Source organism: Mchenga conophoros, linkage group LG13 (genome assembly GCF_057382185.1).
Source record: "Mchenga conophoros isolate Kocher_MC1m ecotype Shallow Benthic linkage group LG13, M_conophoros_male_GT1.1, whole genome shotgun sequence".
Lineage (NCBI taxonomy): Eukaryota > Metazoa > Chordata > Actinopteri > Cichliformes > Cichlidae > Mchenga > Mchenga conophoros.
In genome coordinates, this window is record NC_140538.1 from 11,846,408 (window position 1) to 11,862,309 (window position 15,902).

Below are 15,902 nucleotides of genomic sequence, written 5' to 3' on the forward strand. Positions count from 1 at the left end.
TTGAGCTGTTTGTGGACAAGATGGACCTGACACGTGCAGGGAAGGGACACTGGACAAAGCCTGTTGAATATGGAGCTGCCATGCAGACAGAAAAGAGGAAAACCTCAGAAGAGTCATGGGTGTAGTGAAGGAGGACATACAGTGTTAGTGTGACAGAAGAAGTTGCTCGCTTGTGTGCGAGATGGATCTGATAATCTGTCAGTGAGCTGATTTGGCAACTTCTAAATAAAACAACTAAAAAAAAAAGAGGACGATCTCATTTATCTGTACTTGTCTCATTTCAGCACAGTTTGAAAATTTCTAGGTTTGTGAACACTGTGACGGCACCTTATGGGACTAGCGATGTATACTATACCAGCGGTCCCCAACCTTTTTTGTGCCACGGACCGGTTTATGCCCGACAATATTTTCACGGACCGGCCTTTAAGGTGTCGCGGATAAATATAACAAAATAAAACTAGTACCGGTACCAAAAAAAGAAGATTTATTCATAACACACGTGAAAAGACCCAGGAAACAGAGTTAACGATAAAAACAATAACAAAATAACACTGAAAACCGATAAAAACCCTGAAAACCATACATTTCACGCCTGAGCCTCAACTCTCGCGGCCCGGTACCAAACGACTCACGGACCGGTACCGGTCCGAGGCCCGGGGGTTGGGGACCGCTGTACTATACTGTATACTGTAAACTGGGGAGGCAGGATTAAAAATAGTTGGAATAACCAGTCTTTGGGACTCTATCGCTTGTGTTAGTGCTGCTTTTTTTAGCTTAGCCTATGCCCCAGAAGACACAATATATATATATATAAAAAACTTCTTTATTGTGAAGTGACACTGGGTAAAATGAAAACAATATATGAAACAATATGAAAACTCTCCACTGCACCCACTGTATGTGCTTCTTTTGCTACTTTTTAAATGTTTGATTGTTTATTTCGCGCTTGTTCCTCTTTGTGGTGAACACCACAGTTGTCCCATTCCTGTTCAAGCCCACTGACACGTCTACATAGTCAAATATAACGGTGACAAATATAATACCTTGAGGCAGACAATGTTAGTTTACTGTATGTGCAGAAATAATGCTCAACGACTGCTACATCAAACACAGCAAACGTTTCAGCTGTTCATTACATTACACAAACAGATAAACACCACTGCCAATCTTATTTGCCAATAGATCGAACACTGTCAACAAGGTAAGTACTAACAGATAACAGCTTTAAACATGTTGACTTCTTTTCAACTAAAAAAATGTTTTTGTTTGTTTTTTTTAAAGTCGATCTTGCCAGGCCTTAATCTATTGTATCTATTAAGAAAAATATACACCATCATAAATCAACAAAATCAGGTTTTAGGAAACCAAATCAGAGGAATTAAGATCTTCAGTTCATCAATCTGCTGTTTAACAGCAACATATGTTATGCTGTCAGTATTTGTTGTAACTGACAGTTGCTTTAAAATAGTGCTGTATTTGATCTCTTGAAATTAAACTGTGTACCTCTAAATCTCAGTTTAATTCTGGGACGTTGTTACACATTACAGATGCTGACTCGACTCCATTGTTCCACAATGAATTTTACACTGAAACAGCTGAAATGCAATGTCATGCAAAATGGGTGAGTCAGGACTTGGATATTTTGCAGCTGGGTGGGATAATTAGAAACAACTTCAGAGACAGCAGACGACCAAATAAAAGAGACTTCAGTTGCCAGTTGCCTTGACAAACTGCAAAGTCTTATATGTATCGCCTGATATAATATTTAAGGGTAAAAGAGATGTATTGTGACAGAGCCAGCAAACTCTTTTCAGACATTATTGCCTGAACATGTGTTAAGGAGGAGGGAAAAGGGAGAGGCTTCCTTCCTTCACTCCAAGTCACCGGGGAGGGAAGAAGCAAGCGTCACAAACAGAGGAAGAGGGATGGAGGGGGAGAAAGAGGCAAAAAGAAACAAAGGGAAGAAGAAAAGATGAAAGAGGGGAAACACAGGGGAAAAGGGACACTGAGGTGGGGCATGAGAAAATGTGGGATTAAAGAAAGAAGGAACAGGGAAAGGAAGAGAAGAAGACAAGGCTACAAGAGGTGCTGGACAAGAGTGGAGGGAGGGGCGGCGCTGGGCTCTGCAGTTTTAACACTTGGGTCATTTCTCCCAAATCTTTCTCCAGCAAAGGCTGGACAAGCATTATAGAGCTCAACTCATGATACTTGCACGACTTCAAAGCTCTGGCTAAGTCTGGAGTAACAGAGCAAAAAGCAGTCAAACAGGAAACCGACCATGTTTTAACTTCGGTAGAGAAGCTCAGAGATCTCAGTTTTATGTTAATGATCTTTCAATAAGACCCTGAGAGAAAGAATTCCACTTCTGCTCTTAGTGCTGTAGATTCAGCATTTAAAGCCCACCGCATCATTATGAAGTCGTAATGTAACCATGCAGGACGTATAGATCATTATTATAGCCACCAGGTTCCTTTGCATGTTGACTAAAGTGCATTACAGTTGAGTCTGAGTTTTAGTTTAAATGCTGACAGAGCCATAAAACAGATTTAGTTTTGTTTTCATCCAGAGTCATGTGTCTCATCCTCTACCTCACTGCCTTTAAGCCTTCCCATAAAAAGTGTGATTGAACGTGAAGTGCCTACCTTTATGGCTCAACGAACCGACCAAGGACTACAGATGGGAAAAAAAGGCTTTGATTGTAAAAACAAAGCATTCGGGTTCAGTATTTGCCAGTGTTGCATATGAAAAAAGCTGATTAAAATGACTCTGGGAATTAGATACACAAAGAACTCCAACAGATTAACCAATGAACAATCAGTGCTGCAGTTTAGTATGCAGATGAAAGAACACAAACTACTCTTTTTGTTCAATCTGTAGCTCATAATAAGCTTCAATGTCATTATAAAGCTGATAAACACTTGATGGTTAGACTGTTTCATTTAAGAGTATTTTTTCCTTTTCTTTCTATTAGCTTCAGCTTCATAATCTTCAAAATCTGCATGATTCCTAGTTTGAAATGATAACACTTTGGTGTTGCCCCTCAGACTGCTTTGAGCTGACAGGAAGGCAAGAATAACCCAAATGACCACTTGTTTTAACTTCAAGTATCTAAAAGAGCATCTCTAAAAGTACAACATATGCAACCTTGCAGCAGATGGGCTACAGCAGCACAAAACCACACGGGGTGCCACTCTTACCAGCTAAGAACAGAAAAATTAGGCTCCAGTTTGCACAAGCTCACCAAGAGAAGATCGGACACACATTAACTGGTCTGAAGACGTTTTGATTCTGATTGCAGGGTTAGAACTTAAAAACTTTGAAAGCGTGGATACAGCCTGTCTTGTATTAATAGTTCAGGCTAGTGACAGAGGTCTAATAGTGTGTGGTATAATGTCAGTCCATACTTTGGGTCTCTGAGCGCCATTTAAATGGTAAATGGCCTGTATTTATATAGCGCTATCTAGATGCCACAGCCTACCTGAATATAGTTGCTGACCATGTACATCCCTTTATAACCAAAGTGTAAGCATGCCCCGCTGCAAAGTTCAGATCATCTCAAGATGATTTCTTGAACATGACAATGACACTGTCAAATGGCCTCCACAGTCACCATATCTCAACCCAACTGAGGTCTTGGGACACAGTGAAGCAGGAGATCCACATCACTGGCAAATCTTCATGATGACTGCATGATGCTGTCATGTCATTATGCACCAAAGATATGTTTCCAGCACCTCGCTGAATTTATGCTACGAAGACTTAAGGTAGCTATAAATGCAAAAGGCGGTCAAATCCAGTACTAGCATGGTGCACCTAAAAAACTAGAAAGAAATCTGAAGAAGTCTTCATTAAGGAGATAATTAACTCACTAAGGAGTTACATTAATCCATAATTTAAATAATAACAGGTTTAAACGTAGCTCAGAACTCCAGCACTTCTCATTTATCCAAAATTAATATCTTCTGTAATATTGCATTTCCTGCTGCTCTTCATAAAAATGACCAGGCCTACTTGTTGACTCACTGAGTGCTGCTCAACAGCTTCGTGACTGTATTTACTGTGCTCAGATAGACAGCTCGATCTGGGGTCTACTGTAGGGGCAAATGGTTACAAGTTTAATCTGCGCTCCTTCCGATCATCTCGACCAATGTCAAGTTGGCTGCTAAATACATAAAGTCTTCATTACCTAGTTACAACAAGCCAGCCTTTTAAACAGCTCTTGGGTTATACAACACTGCATCCTGTTTTAAGACAGGCTGTTTCACTAGTTTTTCTTTCTGCTATACAACAGTTGGTTGGCAGAGCCAGCGATAAATTTAGAAACCCCCTACACACACACACACACGGCGTAAAATGATGCAAGAATAAAATGAACACACATCTATTTAGCAAACTTCCACTGACGTTAACGGTATTTAGCGCTGCGCTTTGTTTGAACTGTGTCGAAGTTATGCGACAGAAATGTGAAAGAACGAAAACAAAAAACGAGAAGACTTCCTGAATAAAGATAGCGGATTGTGTGTGAGAGAGACAAGAGGAAGGGAGACTGCACACTGCACGTATACACACACACACACACACACACACACACACACACACTCACCGCTTGCAGTCTGAGACACGGCAGACACGGCGGTCTGACCCATATTCGGCTTGAGCACCGGGCCGGACCGGGCCCCCTAACCCGCTATCACGGCTCTCTATCTCCACATAAACCCCGTCCTCCACCGCCAAGCGAGTTCATTTCAAAAAAAGAAGTTTTTACGCCGTGATGGCTCAGTCACTGGAAACTTGGTTCACTCTCTCACTCACTCTCTACTACGTCGTAACTTCCCCTCCCCTCCTCCACCACCTCCTCCTCCTCCCCGCCTCCTCCTCCTCCTGTGAGCGGCTGAAAATGCCTCTCATTCCTCTATGCAGATTAGGGACGCTGCTGGGGTCAAAGGGCGAAGGGGTCCGACACTCTCAGCCGCTGGTTTACATCGGCCCAGATCACGAAATGATGGCACTAACCTAGAACTGCGCTCCAGTGAAACTTGAGGTGAATGTGACTCAATTACATAACTATTTTCACAAACCAATATTGTAGCCTTAGTGCATTACACAGCTTTTGTTAAAATTCATATTGTAACTATTGTATCTATCTAACTTTTGTGTATTGTCTTCTCTTTTTTTAAAAAACACATTATGCAGTCATTTGCAGTATTATCACACATTTCACTACATATCGTACTGTGTATGACTGTGTACGTGACAAATAAAATTTGAATTTGAACATGTATCCTTGTCACACTTATGTTTCATATCATCAAACAAATTTTAATATTAGAGAAAAAAAATAACGCCAGTAAATACAAAATTAAGTTTTTTAATTGCAATTTTATAGAGTATTATAATTATCATTGGGCAGCAGGGTGTCATGGTGGTTAGCACTGTTGCATAACAAGTTCCTGGATGCAATTTCACAATTTCTGTATGTTCAGCCCTTGGTCTGTTTTTCAGACATTTGTGGAAGAAGACATAGTTTTAAAGAGCTCCCTGACTTTGAGTTATCATTCTACTGTCACAACAAGTCCGTTTGTGAGATTTCTTCCATCCTAGCTATTCCGCAATCACTTGTAAGTGTTACTTTATCAAAGTGAAAGTCTTTCGGAACCATAGCAATTCAGCCACAGATTGGCATACCACGTAAAGTTACAGAGTGGGATTACCGAGAGCTATGCGTAAAAGTTGCAAACACTGCTTCCTCAATAACTGTAGTGTTACAAACCTCCCTTGGCATTAACATGAGCACAATAACTGTGCACCAGGAGCTTCATGGCATAGGTTTCCGTGGACAAACAATCACGGAAACCCATTACACTTTCTTAGTCCAATAAGCTGAGCTGAATAGGTGTAAGGTGTAATGTGTAGGAGGCCCAGTACATTTGTGTATGTTGTGTATTTGAATATAAATATTTTAACTTGTTTCTCCATCTGTGAATTCTTCACAGAGCAGGCTGGAAAACGTCTCCAGCTAATGCTAAGCTAATGACAGCAACAGAAAGCAATTAGAGTCAGGGGTGGGAAAAGCTGGTATCATGCAAAATTATGTCTGGGCGTGCACAATAAGTTGTGTGTTGCAGCAGGACATTTACCTTAAATATTAAATCCAATTTATTTCAACCTAGAGTACTTCCCATAAATGGGTGATGTGGTGGCATGACCTCATTAGAGCCTTTCACATCCTGAAATTTGACTCCGCTGAAGGAGTCCTGTAAGTACAAAATGGTCCAAAATTCCCCCTGTGATCATCAGCCATCTCTGACCTGCAGGTTCCTCTAAAGCCTGAGGTTTGAGGTTACAAAGGAGGCTGAAGCAGGTATTAAATCCAAGGGTTAAATTATCTTTTGACCTCAAATGAGTGTGCTCTATAAATATGTATAAATTGTGTGTGTTAGTAACTCAAGGATCACATTTCATGAACCAATGAATCTAGAAAACCAGGTAATTCCAAAGAGTTATGACAGATTTTCTTTCTACTGGATGTGCCTGTGAATTTTAAGCAAGTACAGTGTTTCTGGAACTTGTGATGGGTCTTTTACAATATTACCCAATATTAAAAATATATAACAAGAAACAAAAAGATGATAATAATGGCATTAATAAGTTGCTGCATTGCTAATATGATATGTAGTGTACTTACTGCACAATACGTCATACAGTGTCATTTAAAACCTGTGTGGCAGTGCATATCAGTTGTTTTTAGACCAAATTTAAGGTCCTCCTTAGCAACAAATCCACTCAGTGAATTTATAGTCACACTAAATATTATTTTATTGACATTCCAGCAGCCCAATAGTACCATCTAGCCCAATAATTAAACATCTGAGAGCCTATCTCAGAAACCAGGCTTGGGAAATGACAATATATTTAGCTTACAGCCTATAATTAATACATAAATGAGTTTACAGTCCAGCTCCAGAGGAAAAGCAGTAGGCTTTACCCTGCAGGCAATTTATTATTAAAAAGGAAGATGACAGTAGTGAATCTTGAACCAACCCAGCAGTGAGTCATTCAAAAGAGCGCAAAGTCAGTCTAGTGTTGTCATTAGGTGCTCTACTTGCAGCACGCACAAGTAATATCTGTTTAATATTAGACACAAGAGCACACATCACTGCTCAGTGACAACTGTGGCAAACTGTGGCAAACTGAGTCAAACGCTGCCACTGACTCTCAACACGAGAGTCAACTAACGTGTGTGTGTGTGTGTGTGTGCATGCATGTGTGACTGTGTGTGTCTGTCTTTGTGTGTGTGTGTGTGTGTTTGTGTTTATAGAAGAGAAAGCGCAAGAGAAAGAGAGCTTTGGCTATCATTACTGTCAACACAGTGTCAGTTGAGACCTTGCAGAACAGGGCTTGACAGAAATAAGCCATTAGTACACACGCTCCCTCCCACTCTCTACACACACAAACACACACAGACACACACAGCAGCAAGCATGAGCAAATTAAACTTGCCTGATCTGCACACGAAACGACTTACCATTTGGGCCAAGACTGCCATCTAGTGTTAAGCAAAGTAAGCATAAGCAAACTGACTTCAGGTTAACTGGGAGAGGATTTGTCACAAAGTTGTTCTTGTTCCATTCATAATTCTGTTTCTATGTGGCAGTGCTGCCCTCGCTCCCTGATCCCATTTCCCCATAAGTCATTAAACATCAGGAAGCCACATGCAGTCCTGGCATTTAAGCAGCCACAGCACAGAGAACATTGTTCTTAAGGATTGTGGCAGAATGAGAAATAAAGCCAACATTGACCTTTAAACAAAACTAATTTTGGAAGTTTTGTTACAAAAATGAAGCAGTGTATGGATTTTGTGTGTGTGTGCAGACTCACTCACCACTTCTTGTCTGCTCTGATTTGATAAAACCCAATTACCTGCCCCTTGATTGTGGCTTATTTCAACCTAACTCTAACTCAATTCTTAAGGTGACACGGATGCCATCAAGTCCAAAGAATATGTGACATTTTCTTGATCCACCATATTAACAAATGACCCCTTTCAATTGCTTTTGTGCTGGTAACATGCAGTGTTACCATTCAATATACATTTAGCTTTGGAGCTGCCAAGTCAACCACACAGTTATGGGGCTGTCATTAGCGAATCAGATGGAAATGGATAATTGAACAGGAAGGAAGCCGGTAAAGAGGTGGGAGGATAAAAACTGAGAATGAGAATGGAAGTACTTAGAGAGGTTAACAGCAGAATATGACTATGTTAGCACTTACTGGGAGGTAATGTCATTTACACAATGTACCCACAACACATACTGAATTTGGAGCACATTTACACGTGTTAAAGGACAGAGATAATACCACTGAGAACACACACACTGATTTCCAGACAAGACAGCACAACATTCAGTCTCAGAGGGTATTTTCACTGGTTCCTTTGGTTACCATAATCCAAAGATTCTTATGTTTTTGCCTACACCACATTTTTTAAATTAATTATTAACAGTGAAAAAGATCCGTGTTGCATTTCAGTTAAATGTCAGCACAATAGCATGAGGTAACTTTTTTCCATAGATAAATGATATTCATTGAACTTAGTATTTTCCCTTTGGTCATCCACCCACAGAGGCTCTATGCTCCACCAGTGGAGCCATCCACATAGATTCAGAATAACTGAAATAATGCACAGAGATGCACATATATGGACTCTGTCCAAAATGGATCAGAGTCAGACATGCATTAGCTAATTAGCTAAAAAAAAGAAAGAATGAAAACTGAGCCAAAAAAGATTTGAAGATAATGAATCCTTACCCGAAACAAGCTTGATTTCAGCTCATCCCAACAAAAAGACATGAGAGGTCTAAAAGGATAAAGATGATGTCATTTTAAACATTGACTACTGAGTTTATTGTATGTGCGTGGTTTTATGGTTACACACAAGGTTACATAGATTAATGTTAGCATGTATGGTGGGATATTATATTTTAATGTACGCCTTTATGCATTTTTATGTATAGTTATTTTTAATGCTATATTTTCAAATGGGTGTCTCTGTTCTCAGTGCAGGACAATTTTCATTTTTGAATTTCATGAGCTTTATCATTCACTGCCCATCTGCCTTAAAACACACACACGCACATACGTGCGCTCACACACTACTTGGGTATCATTTATATTGATGCACAGAGCCTTGACCCTGCCTGAAACCATCAAGTACAATTAAGACACCATGATGACAAAGAGTAGAGCTTGTGTTGCCTCTAGAACCAGACAGACAAATATCAGCTGACAATAGCAGACATTATGTATGTTTCCAATAGAGATGCCCTCATCCTGATGTCACACCAGCTGGTTTATTGACTACCATGTGCACTTGAATTCTGGAGTCAGAAGTGACCGTATTTGGATAAGGTGGAGCTGGTGACCCTGGAAACCTGATTCGAAGTATATACCTTTCTTTGCAGTTTAATACACACTTACTGATGGGATTCATTTCAAAAGGATCACAAGTTCACTGAAGGAGTGAGTTCAGACAATGACATTATATAGATTTTTTTTTTTTTTACATTATATTGATTTAGTGTTTCATGAAAACTGATTTTTTTAGTGACTCTATTTCAAGGGATTGCGAGGCACCTCTGCAGGGGCTTCACTTCTCTGGCCTGGTGGCTATATTTGTACTTTTTCTGTTAATGCTAGGCCTTCAGTGCTGCCACTTTCAGTTCTTCAGCTTTAAGTGTGGGGTTTCTTTGCTTTAATGTTTGGTTTTATGCAAGTATCACTATCAAGTCAAAGTGTCAGTAACCAGATCTCAATCAGACTGCGTTCCTGTAACTTGTTTCCAAACTGCTGGCTTAATCTGAGCATCCCATAAACGCCCGCATGCATACTGTTCCTTTTTTCACCCGTAGTTATTCTGCCATCAGCCTCGTCTCCTGGGGGCTTCCCATGACACAGCGCTTCTTCCTCATCGAACTCTTTCCACTCTCTATTCATACACCACTTTGCATTTAATCATTAGTTATTATCAATCTCTTGCTCTCCTCCACAGCATGTCTTTTGTCCTGTTTCCCTCTCCTCACCCCAACTGCTTACGTCAGATGTCTGTCCCTCTGGTTCTCCTGGTGGTTTCTTCCTCTTAGAAGGGAGTTTTTCCTTCCCACTGTTGCCAATCGCTTAGTCATTGGGGATTTGTCTAATTGTTGGTGTTTTCTCTCTGTTATTGTAAGGCCTTTATTTTACAATATAAAGGGCCTTGCTGTGAACATAAAATGAACTGAACTGAGCAGTGAAACGACCAAAACATGCCATGAAAGTAGCATCACCACATTTCACATGTAAACTACCTGAAAAACCGATTACTGATCAGACGCAAGATTTTGATTAGATGAAATTAATACTTGTGCTGTAAATCTGTGCAAGATTTTTAGGGATTTATTTGAAATCAAGAGTACTCAGCTTTGAGTATGAGAATGAATCTCTCAAGGTAACGCCTCAGGAAATGGACTCTGCTTGTCCTGACACTAAATAACTGAGACTAACAGAGGGAGATTGACCAATTCTCTAACCGGAACAGCAAAAGGAGAGACAAGAGAGGTGAAGGGGGCAAGGGGCCAGAGGAAAGGAAGAGAGTCATCAAATATTAAGTAGTAGCCTCAGCAGAACAAGAGATAATAATTGTTTAAGTGCTTCTTTTCAGAGCCTTTCTCCCCTCCCCTTGATTTATTTATTAAACAAAGTTTTTTTTCCCCCAGAGCACAGTCTAAGAAAATTGTCCTAACCTAATATTATTTTGCGCTTTCATAACTCTGTATGTGTGGCTGTCCTTTACATGCACAGCACAACCAGTTTAAGGAGGTCTATGTGAAGTTCACCTAATGGATTTTCTGTGTTATGAACTAACTAACCTTTTTAAGAGTCAGTGACGGGACTTGTCTGAACCAGGATCATGATTCAGACTGCAAACTGTCATAGCAGTCAGGTGTGACTCAGCAAGGAACAGGCCCTGTTATACAAGCAAACTAAGCTGAGAAGAGAGGAACTTATTTTAAATGGTCTCAGTGTAAAACTAGTCATTCTCTGTAGTTTTGTGATGTTTCATTCATTTAAAATAGTGTCTGTAAAATATATGATCAGCAACACTTACAGTATCTTATTCATCTTTGCCAGGTTTGATAATGTTCAGTAGAATTCAGTAAATCAGCATTTTTTTTTTTTTGCATAGACTAGGAGATATTGCAGTATTAAACCACCTTAAATCATTTTCTCATTCAGCATATTACTATAGCCAGATTTTCATGCATAATTAGAATTTTTTTAAATAAAATTTCCAGAAAAAACATGAAAGATAGTCTCAATTATTGAACAAATACTGTGCAGCTCTGCTGTATAATAATATTAAGGGTTGGGCACACTTATTTTCCAAATGGATCGTTAAAACATTACAGAAACTGACAGTGTGATAAGATCTCATTGTTGATTGAATAAGTGCCAGTCAAACCTCAAATGATGGAAAACAGTTCTCTCTAATACATCAATGTTGAAAACAAAGTAGAAGTGGTTAAGAAGAAACTTGGTAATTGCGTTTGTTTCATGTAATAACTTGAGAAAGCCTTTGCCTCATCAGTTTGGTGCAGCGGAAGCTGGACTTTTGAGTCACGTGTTTCGTGTATGTCAGCATTTACCCATTAAGACTATTTCCATTGCACTGTAACACATTTTGATTCCATCAATATGCCAACTTTTTGGTCAGCACCAAGTGTGGATACAGTTTTAGTGTCAGTAGAGGGAGGCCTTTAGTGAACTTTCACTTCAAACTTACTTCTTCTTTCATTAGGTTTTTACAGTACATAGCCACTAAGTACTGAGAAAGAATTTCCAGTTTTATAGTTTTTTTCCTGCTGATAATAAAAAAATCATAGTTTAATATTGGACAAATGTAGTTCTGCTCATGATCATCTCATCTCTACACAATGGATGTAAGTCTCAATACAGTATCTGAATCTAACTAATATCCAGTGTTATAAACACAAGTTTGCCTATTCTCTCCACTCTCAACCCTCTTATGTACCTAATAAAAGCATTTTTAACTGGTAATATTAACTGTATAATATTATAATGCAACAATACAGTAAAGGCTACTGTCATCCCTCTTTCCATCTGCCAGCAGGCTTGTCTGAAATCTGATCTCTTGTTTGTTGTATTCTGTTTGGCACAACCCATAAGCCGCCATCACTGTTAAAATGTTGCCTGTATAAATCAATAGTTGACATCCTGCCAGACAGGCAGCCGGAGAGCTTAAAAGAACGTGAGCTTGAGAGAGGTGAAAGAGAGCGAGAAAGGCTGAGAAAGAGGCACAGATGAGGACCAAAAGAGCTGAAGGAAAGACCATTAATGTCCTGTGGGGTCTTTAATAATAGCCATAAAATAATGGCCACCGTGGCAGGAAAATGTAAGAGCAACTGCACATAAGAGAAAATGGCAATGGCACGACTGTTTTAAAAGTGTGTGATGTGAAGGCTTAAGAGGACACAATAGTCTAACTATATAAGGCTAGATTTACCCAAGAGCTGCTGTTAATTACAAAAACAGCTGTCCTAAGCACGTCAGTCATGTTTGCTCAGTTGTGTTGTGTGGCTGTTAGTCAGGACATTGCTTCTCTTTTGAAGGCTAAACATGATTTGTTTTAGAGTAGACTCGCCGCTTGATGATGATCCTTTGGCCATTGTCATGCTAGCTCTTACTGACAGTAAGAGCTGTTTTGAAAAGGGTTACTTAAAAAGGTTAGATACCATAAAACAGTTTAGGTTTAAAATACAGAATAAATAATAAAACATCTTCTCCCCTATGATGATATCTTAGTGGCTCAAAGAGTGACATGAGGATCATTCTCTTTAAAAACTTAAGAGAGTTGTACTGATTTATCTGGTGTACCTGTCAAACAAGTACGTCAATCTGTCAGTCTGAAACTATGCTGTTTTACCAGGTCAAGTCTCCTCTGTCATTTAAATATTCATGTTTGAGAGAGAAACACAAACAAGCACAGTGGCATTTGTGGCATAACTGAAGTTAGGTGTGTGTGGTTTCCCCCCTCAGAAAGGTCATCACAACTTTAGCAGCTGAGTGCAGAGGTTGTTGTGTTATCAACAGTCTGTAGGAGTCTAACCTGCATCGATATAGTGCAGACTGCAGACGCAGTAGTAAATGACTCATGTTATACAAGCGTGTGCAAATCTGCAGACTGACCTTGTGTTTTCTCTAAAACACATGCATTCAAGAGTGGGCAGAGGAAATACAGTGGGGCAAAAAAGTATTTAGTCAGCCACCGATTGTGCAAGTTCCCCCACTTAAAATGATGACAGAGGTCAGTAATTTGCACCAGAGGTACACTTCAACTGTGAGAGACAGAATGTGAAAAAAAATCCATGAATTCACATGGTAGGATTTGTAAAGAATTTATTCGTAAATTAGGGTGGAAAATAAGTATTTGGTCACCTCAAACAAGGAAAATCTCTGGCTCTCACAGACCTGTAACGTCTTCTGTAAGAAGCTTTTCTGTCCCCCACTCGTTACCTGTATGAATGGCACCTGTTTGAACTCATCATCTGTATAAAAGACACCTGTCCACAGCCTCAAACAGTCAGACTCCAAACGCCGCCATGGCCAAGACCAAAGAGCTTTCGAAGGACACCAGGAAAAGTATTGTAGACCTGCACCAGACTGGGAAGAGTGAATCTACAATAGGCAAGCAGCTTGGTGTGAAAAAATCAACTGTGGGAGCAATCATCAGAAAATGGAAGACATACAAGACCACTGATAATCTCCCTCGATCTGGGGCTCCACGCAAGATCTCATCCCGTGGGGTCAAAATGATCATGAGAACGGTGAGCAAAGATCCCAGAACCACACGGGGGGACCTGGTGAATGACCTGCAGAGAGCTGGGACCAAAGTAACAAAGGTCACCATCAGTAACACACTACAACGGCAGGGAATCAAATCCCGCAGTGCCAGACGTGTTCCGCTGCTGAAGCCAGTGCATGTCCAGGCCCGTCTGAAGTTTGCCAGAGAGCACATGGATGATACAGCAGAGGATTGGGAGAATGTCATGTGGTCAGATGAAACCAAAGTAGAACTTTTTGGTATAAACTCAACTCTTCGTGTTTGGAGGAAGAAGAATACTGAGTTGCATCCCAAGAACACCATACCTACTGTGAAGCATGGGGGTGGAAACATCATGCTATGGGGCTGTTTTTCTGCCAAGGGGACAGGACGACTGATCCGTGTTAAGGACAGAATGAATGGGGCCATGTATCGTGAGATTTTGAGCCAAAACCTCCTTCCATCAGTGAGAACTTTGAAGATGAAACGAGGCTGGGTCTTCCAACATGACAATGATCCAAAACACACCGCCCGGGCAACAAAGGAGTGGCTCCGTAAGAAGCATTTGAAAGTCCTGGAGTGGCCTAGCCAGTCTCCAGACCTCAACCCCATAGAAAATCTGTGGCGGGAGTTGAAAGTCCGTGTTGCTCGGCGACAGCCCCAAAACATCACTGCTCTCGAGAAGATCTGCATGGAGGAATGGGCCAAAATACCAGCTACTGTGTGTGCAAACCTGGTAAAGACCTATAGTAAACGTTTGACCTCTGTTATTGCCAACAAAGGTTATGTTACAAAGTATTGAGTTGTATTTTTGTTATTGACCAAATACTTATTTTCCACCCTGATTTACGAATAAATTCTTTACAAATCCTACCATGTGAATTCATGGATTTTTTTCTTCACATTCTGTCTCTCACAGTTGAAGTGTACCTCTGGTGCAAATTACTGACCTCTGTCATCATTTTAAGTGGGGGAACTTGCACAATCCGTGGCTGACTAAATACTTTTTTGCCCCACTGTATATCCACACAGTAGCACTATGACCAACTATGGTCTGTGCAAACATATGCATATGAATGCACGCACACACGCAGATGCTGCTTTGCATTGCAAAACACTGTTTTACAAATTCACCGCAGCAATAATATTTTGTGTACTCATTTGGGTCTCAGCACAAGTCTGCCAGTGAAGGCAAAATCACACAATTAAAGGATGGTTAAAGCAGTTTATTGTAAAGCTTACCTAGGACAGCAACAATCATCTTTGTTCAAAATTTCTGTCTTGATTTATTGACGCATGACAGCAGGGGCTTTGGCTATTAAACACTGTGATATGTTATGACAACCTCAGCAAACAGTAATTAAACTACATTAGATAACATGGGACTGATATAGCCTGCCTGCCCCCTCGTGTTGTGTGTGACACCAACCAATGTACAGACTTACCATTGTCATGTTGGCTAGCACACCCAAGATGGCTTCCAGCCAAGCACATTAGGAATTATTATCCTTAATACGTTTTCTATTCTCTATAGAAATATTTATAACAAAGTTACAGCCATTAGATGCAGTCTTCACTCAGTCATATGAGAAACCCTAATGCTATAATGCAACTGTGAACAGACTTCAAAAGCAATCATTTCTTTTTACATTAAGTACACAACGATCGGTGCTTCATGAACACTGCCAAAAACTCTTTCTGTCATCAACAAATCTGAACCTACCAGGACACTAGAGGTATAGTTAAGTGAAGATATGGAAACCCTTAATGTCATTTAGTCCTCTACAACACTCAATAACAATAGGATCTTATTAATATTCCAAACAGATGCTTGAGTCTCAAGTTTTCAAGCATATACTGCATGACTGGGTGTTGTCACTGGTATGCGCTGCATATTTATTTTAAATAATGAAACAATGCAAAGCGTTACCAGAAAAACTGCTCGAGCCTGAAGAAAGTCAGACTCTCATACAAAAGTTGCAAAATAATTAAAGGCTTTAATAATGGGGACATTAAAGCGCTATAT

The 15,902-nt window shown here is 40.1% G+C and overlaps 1 protein-coding gene across 4 annotated transcripts in view; it reads right to left on the reverse strand.

Moving 5' to 3' along the window:
* The window catches only part of phactr2 (phosphatase and actin regulator 2), a 44,602-nt gene that overhangs the window by 19,853 nt on the left and 8,847 nt on the right, over positions 1–15,902 (reverse strand). The window contains exon 1 of one of the 4 annotated variants that reach the window (XM_085296473.1): positions 4,604–4,820. The exons of the other annotated variants lie outside the window; for them this stretch is intronic. Within the exon in view, the coding sequence (XP_085152599.1) occupies positions 4,604–4,646 (43 nt within the window). The 5' untranslated portion in view covers positions 4,647–4,820. Of the gene's footprint in view, positions 1–4,603; positions 4,821–15,902 lie in introns of those variants that run through there. 4 annotated transcript variants of the gene reach the window in all.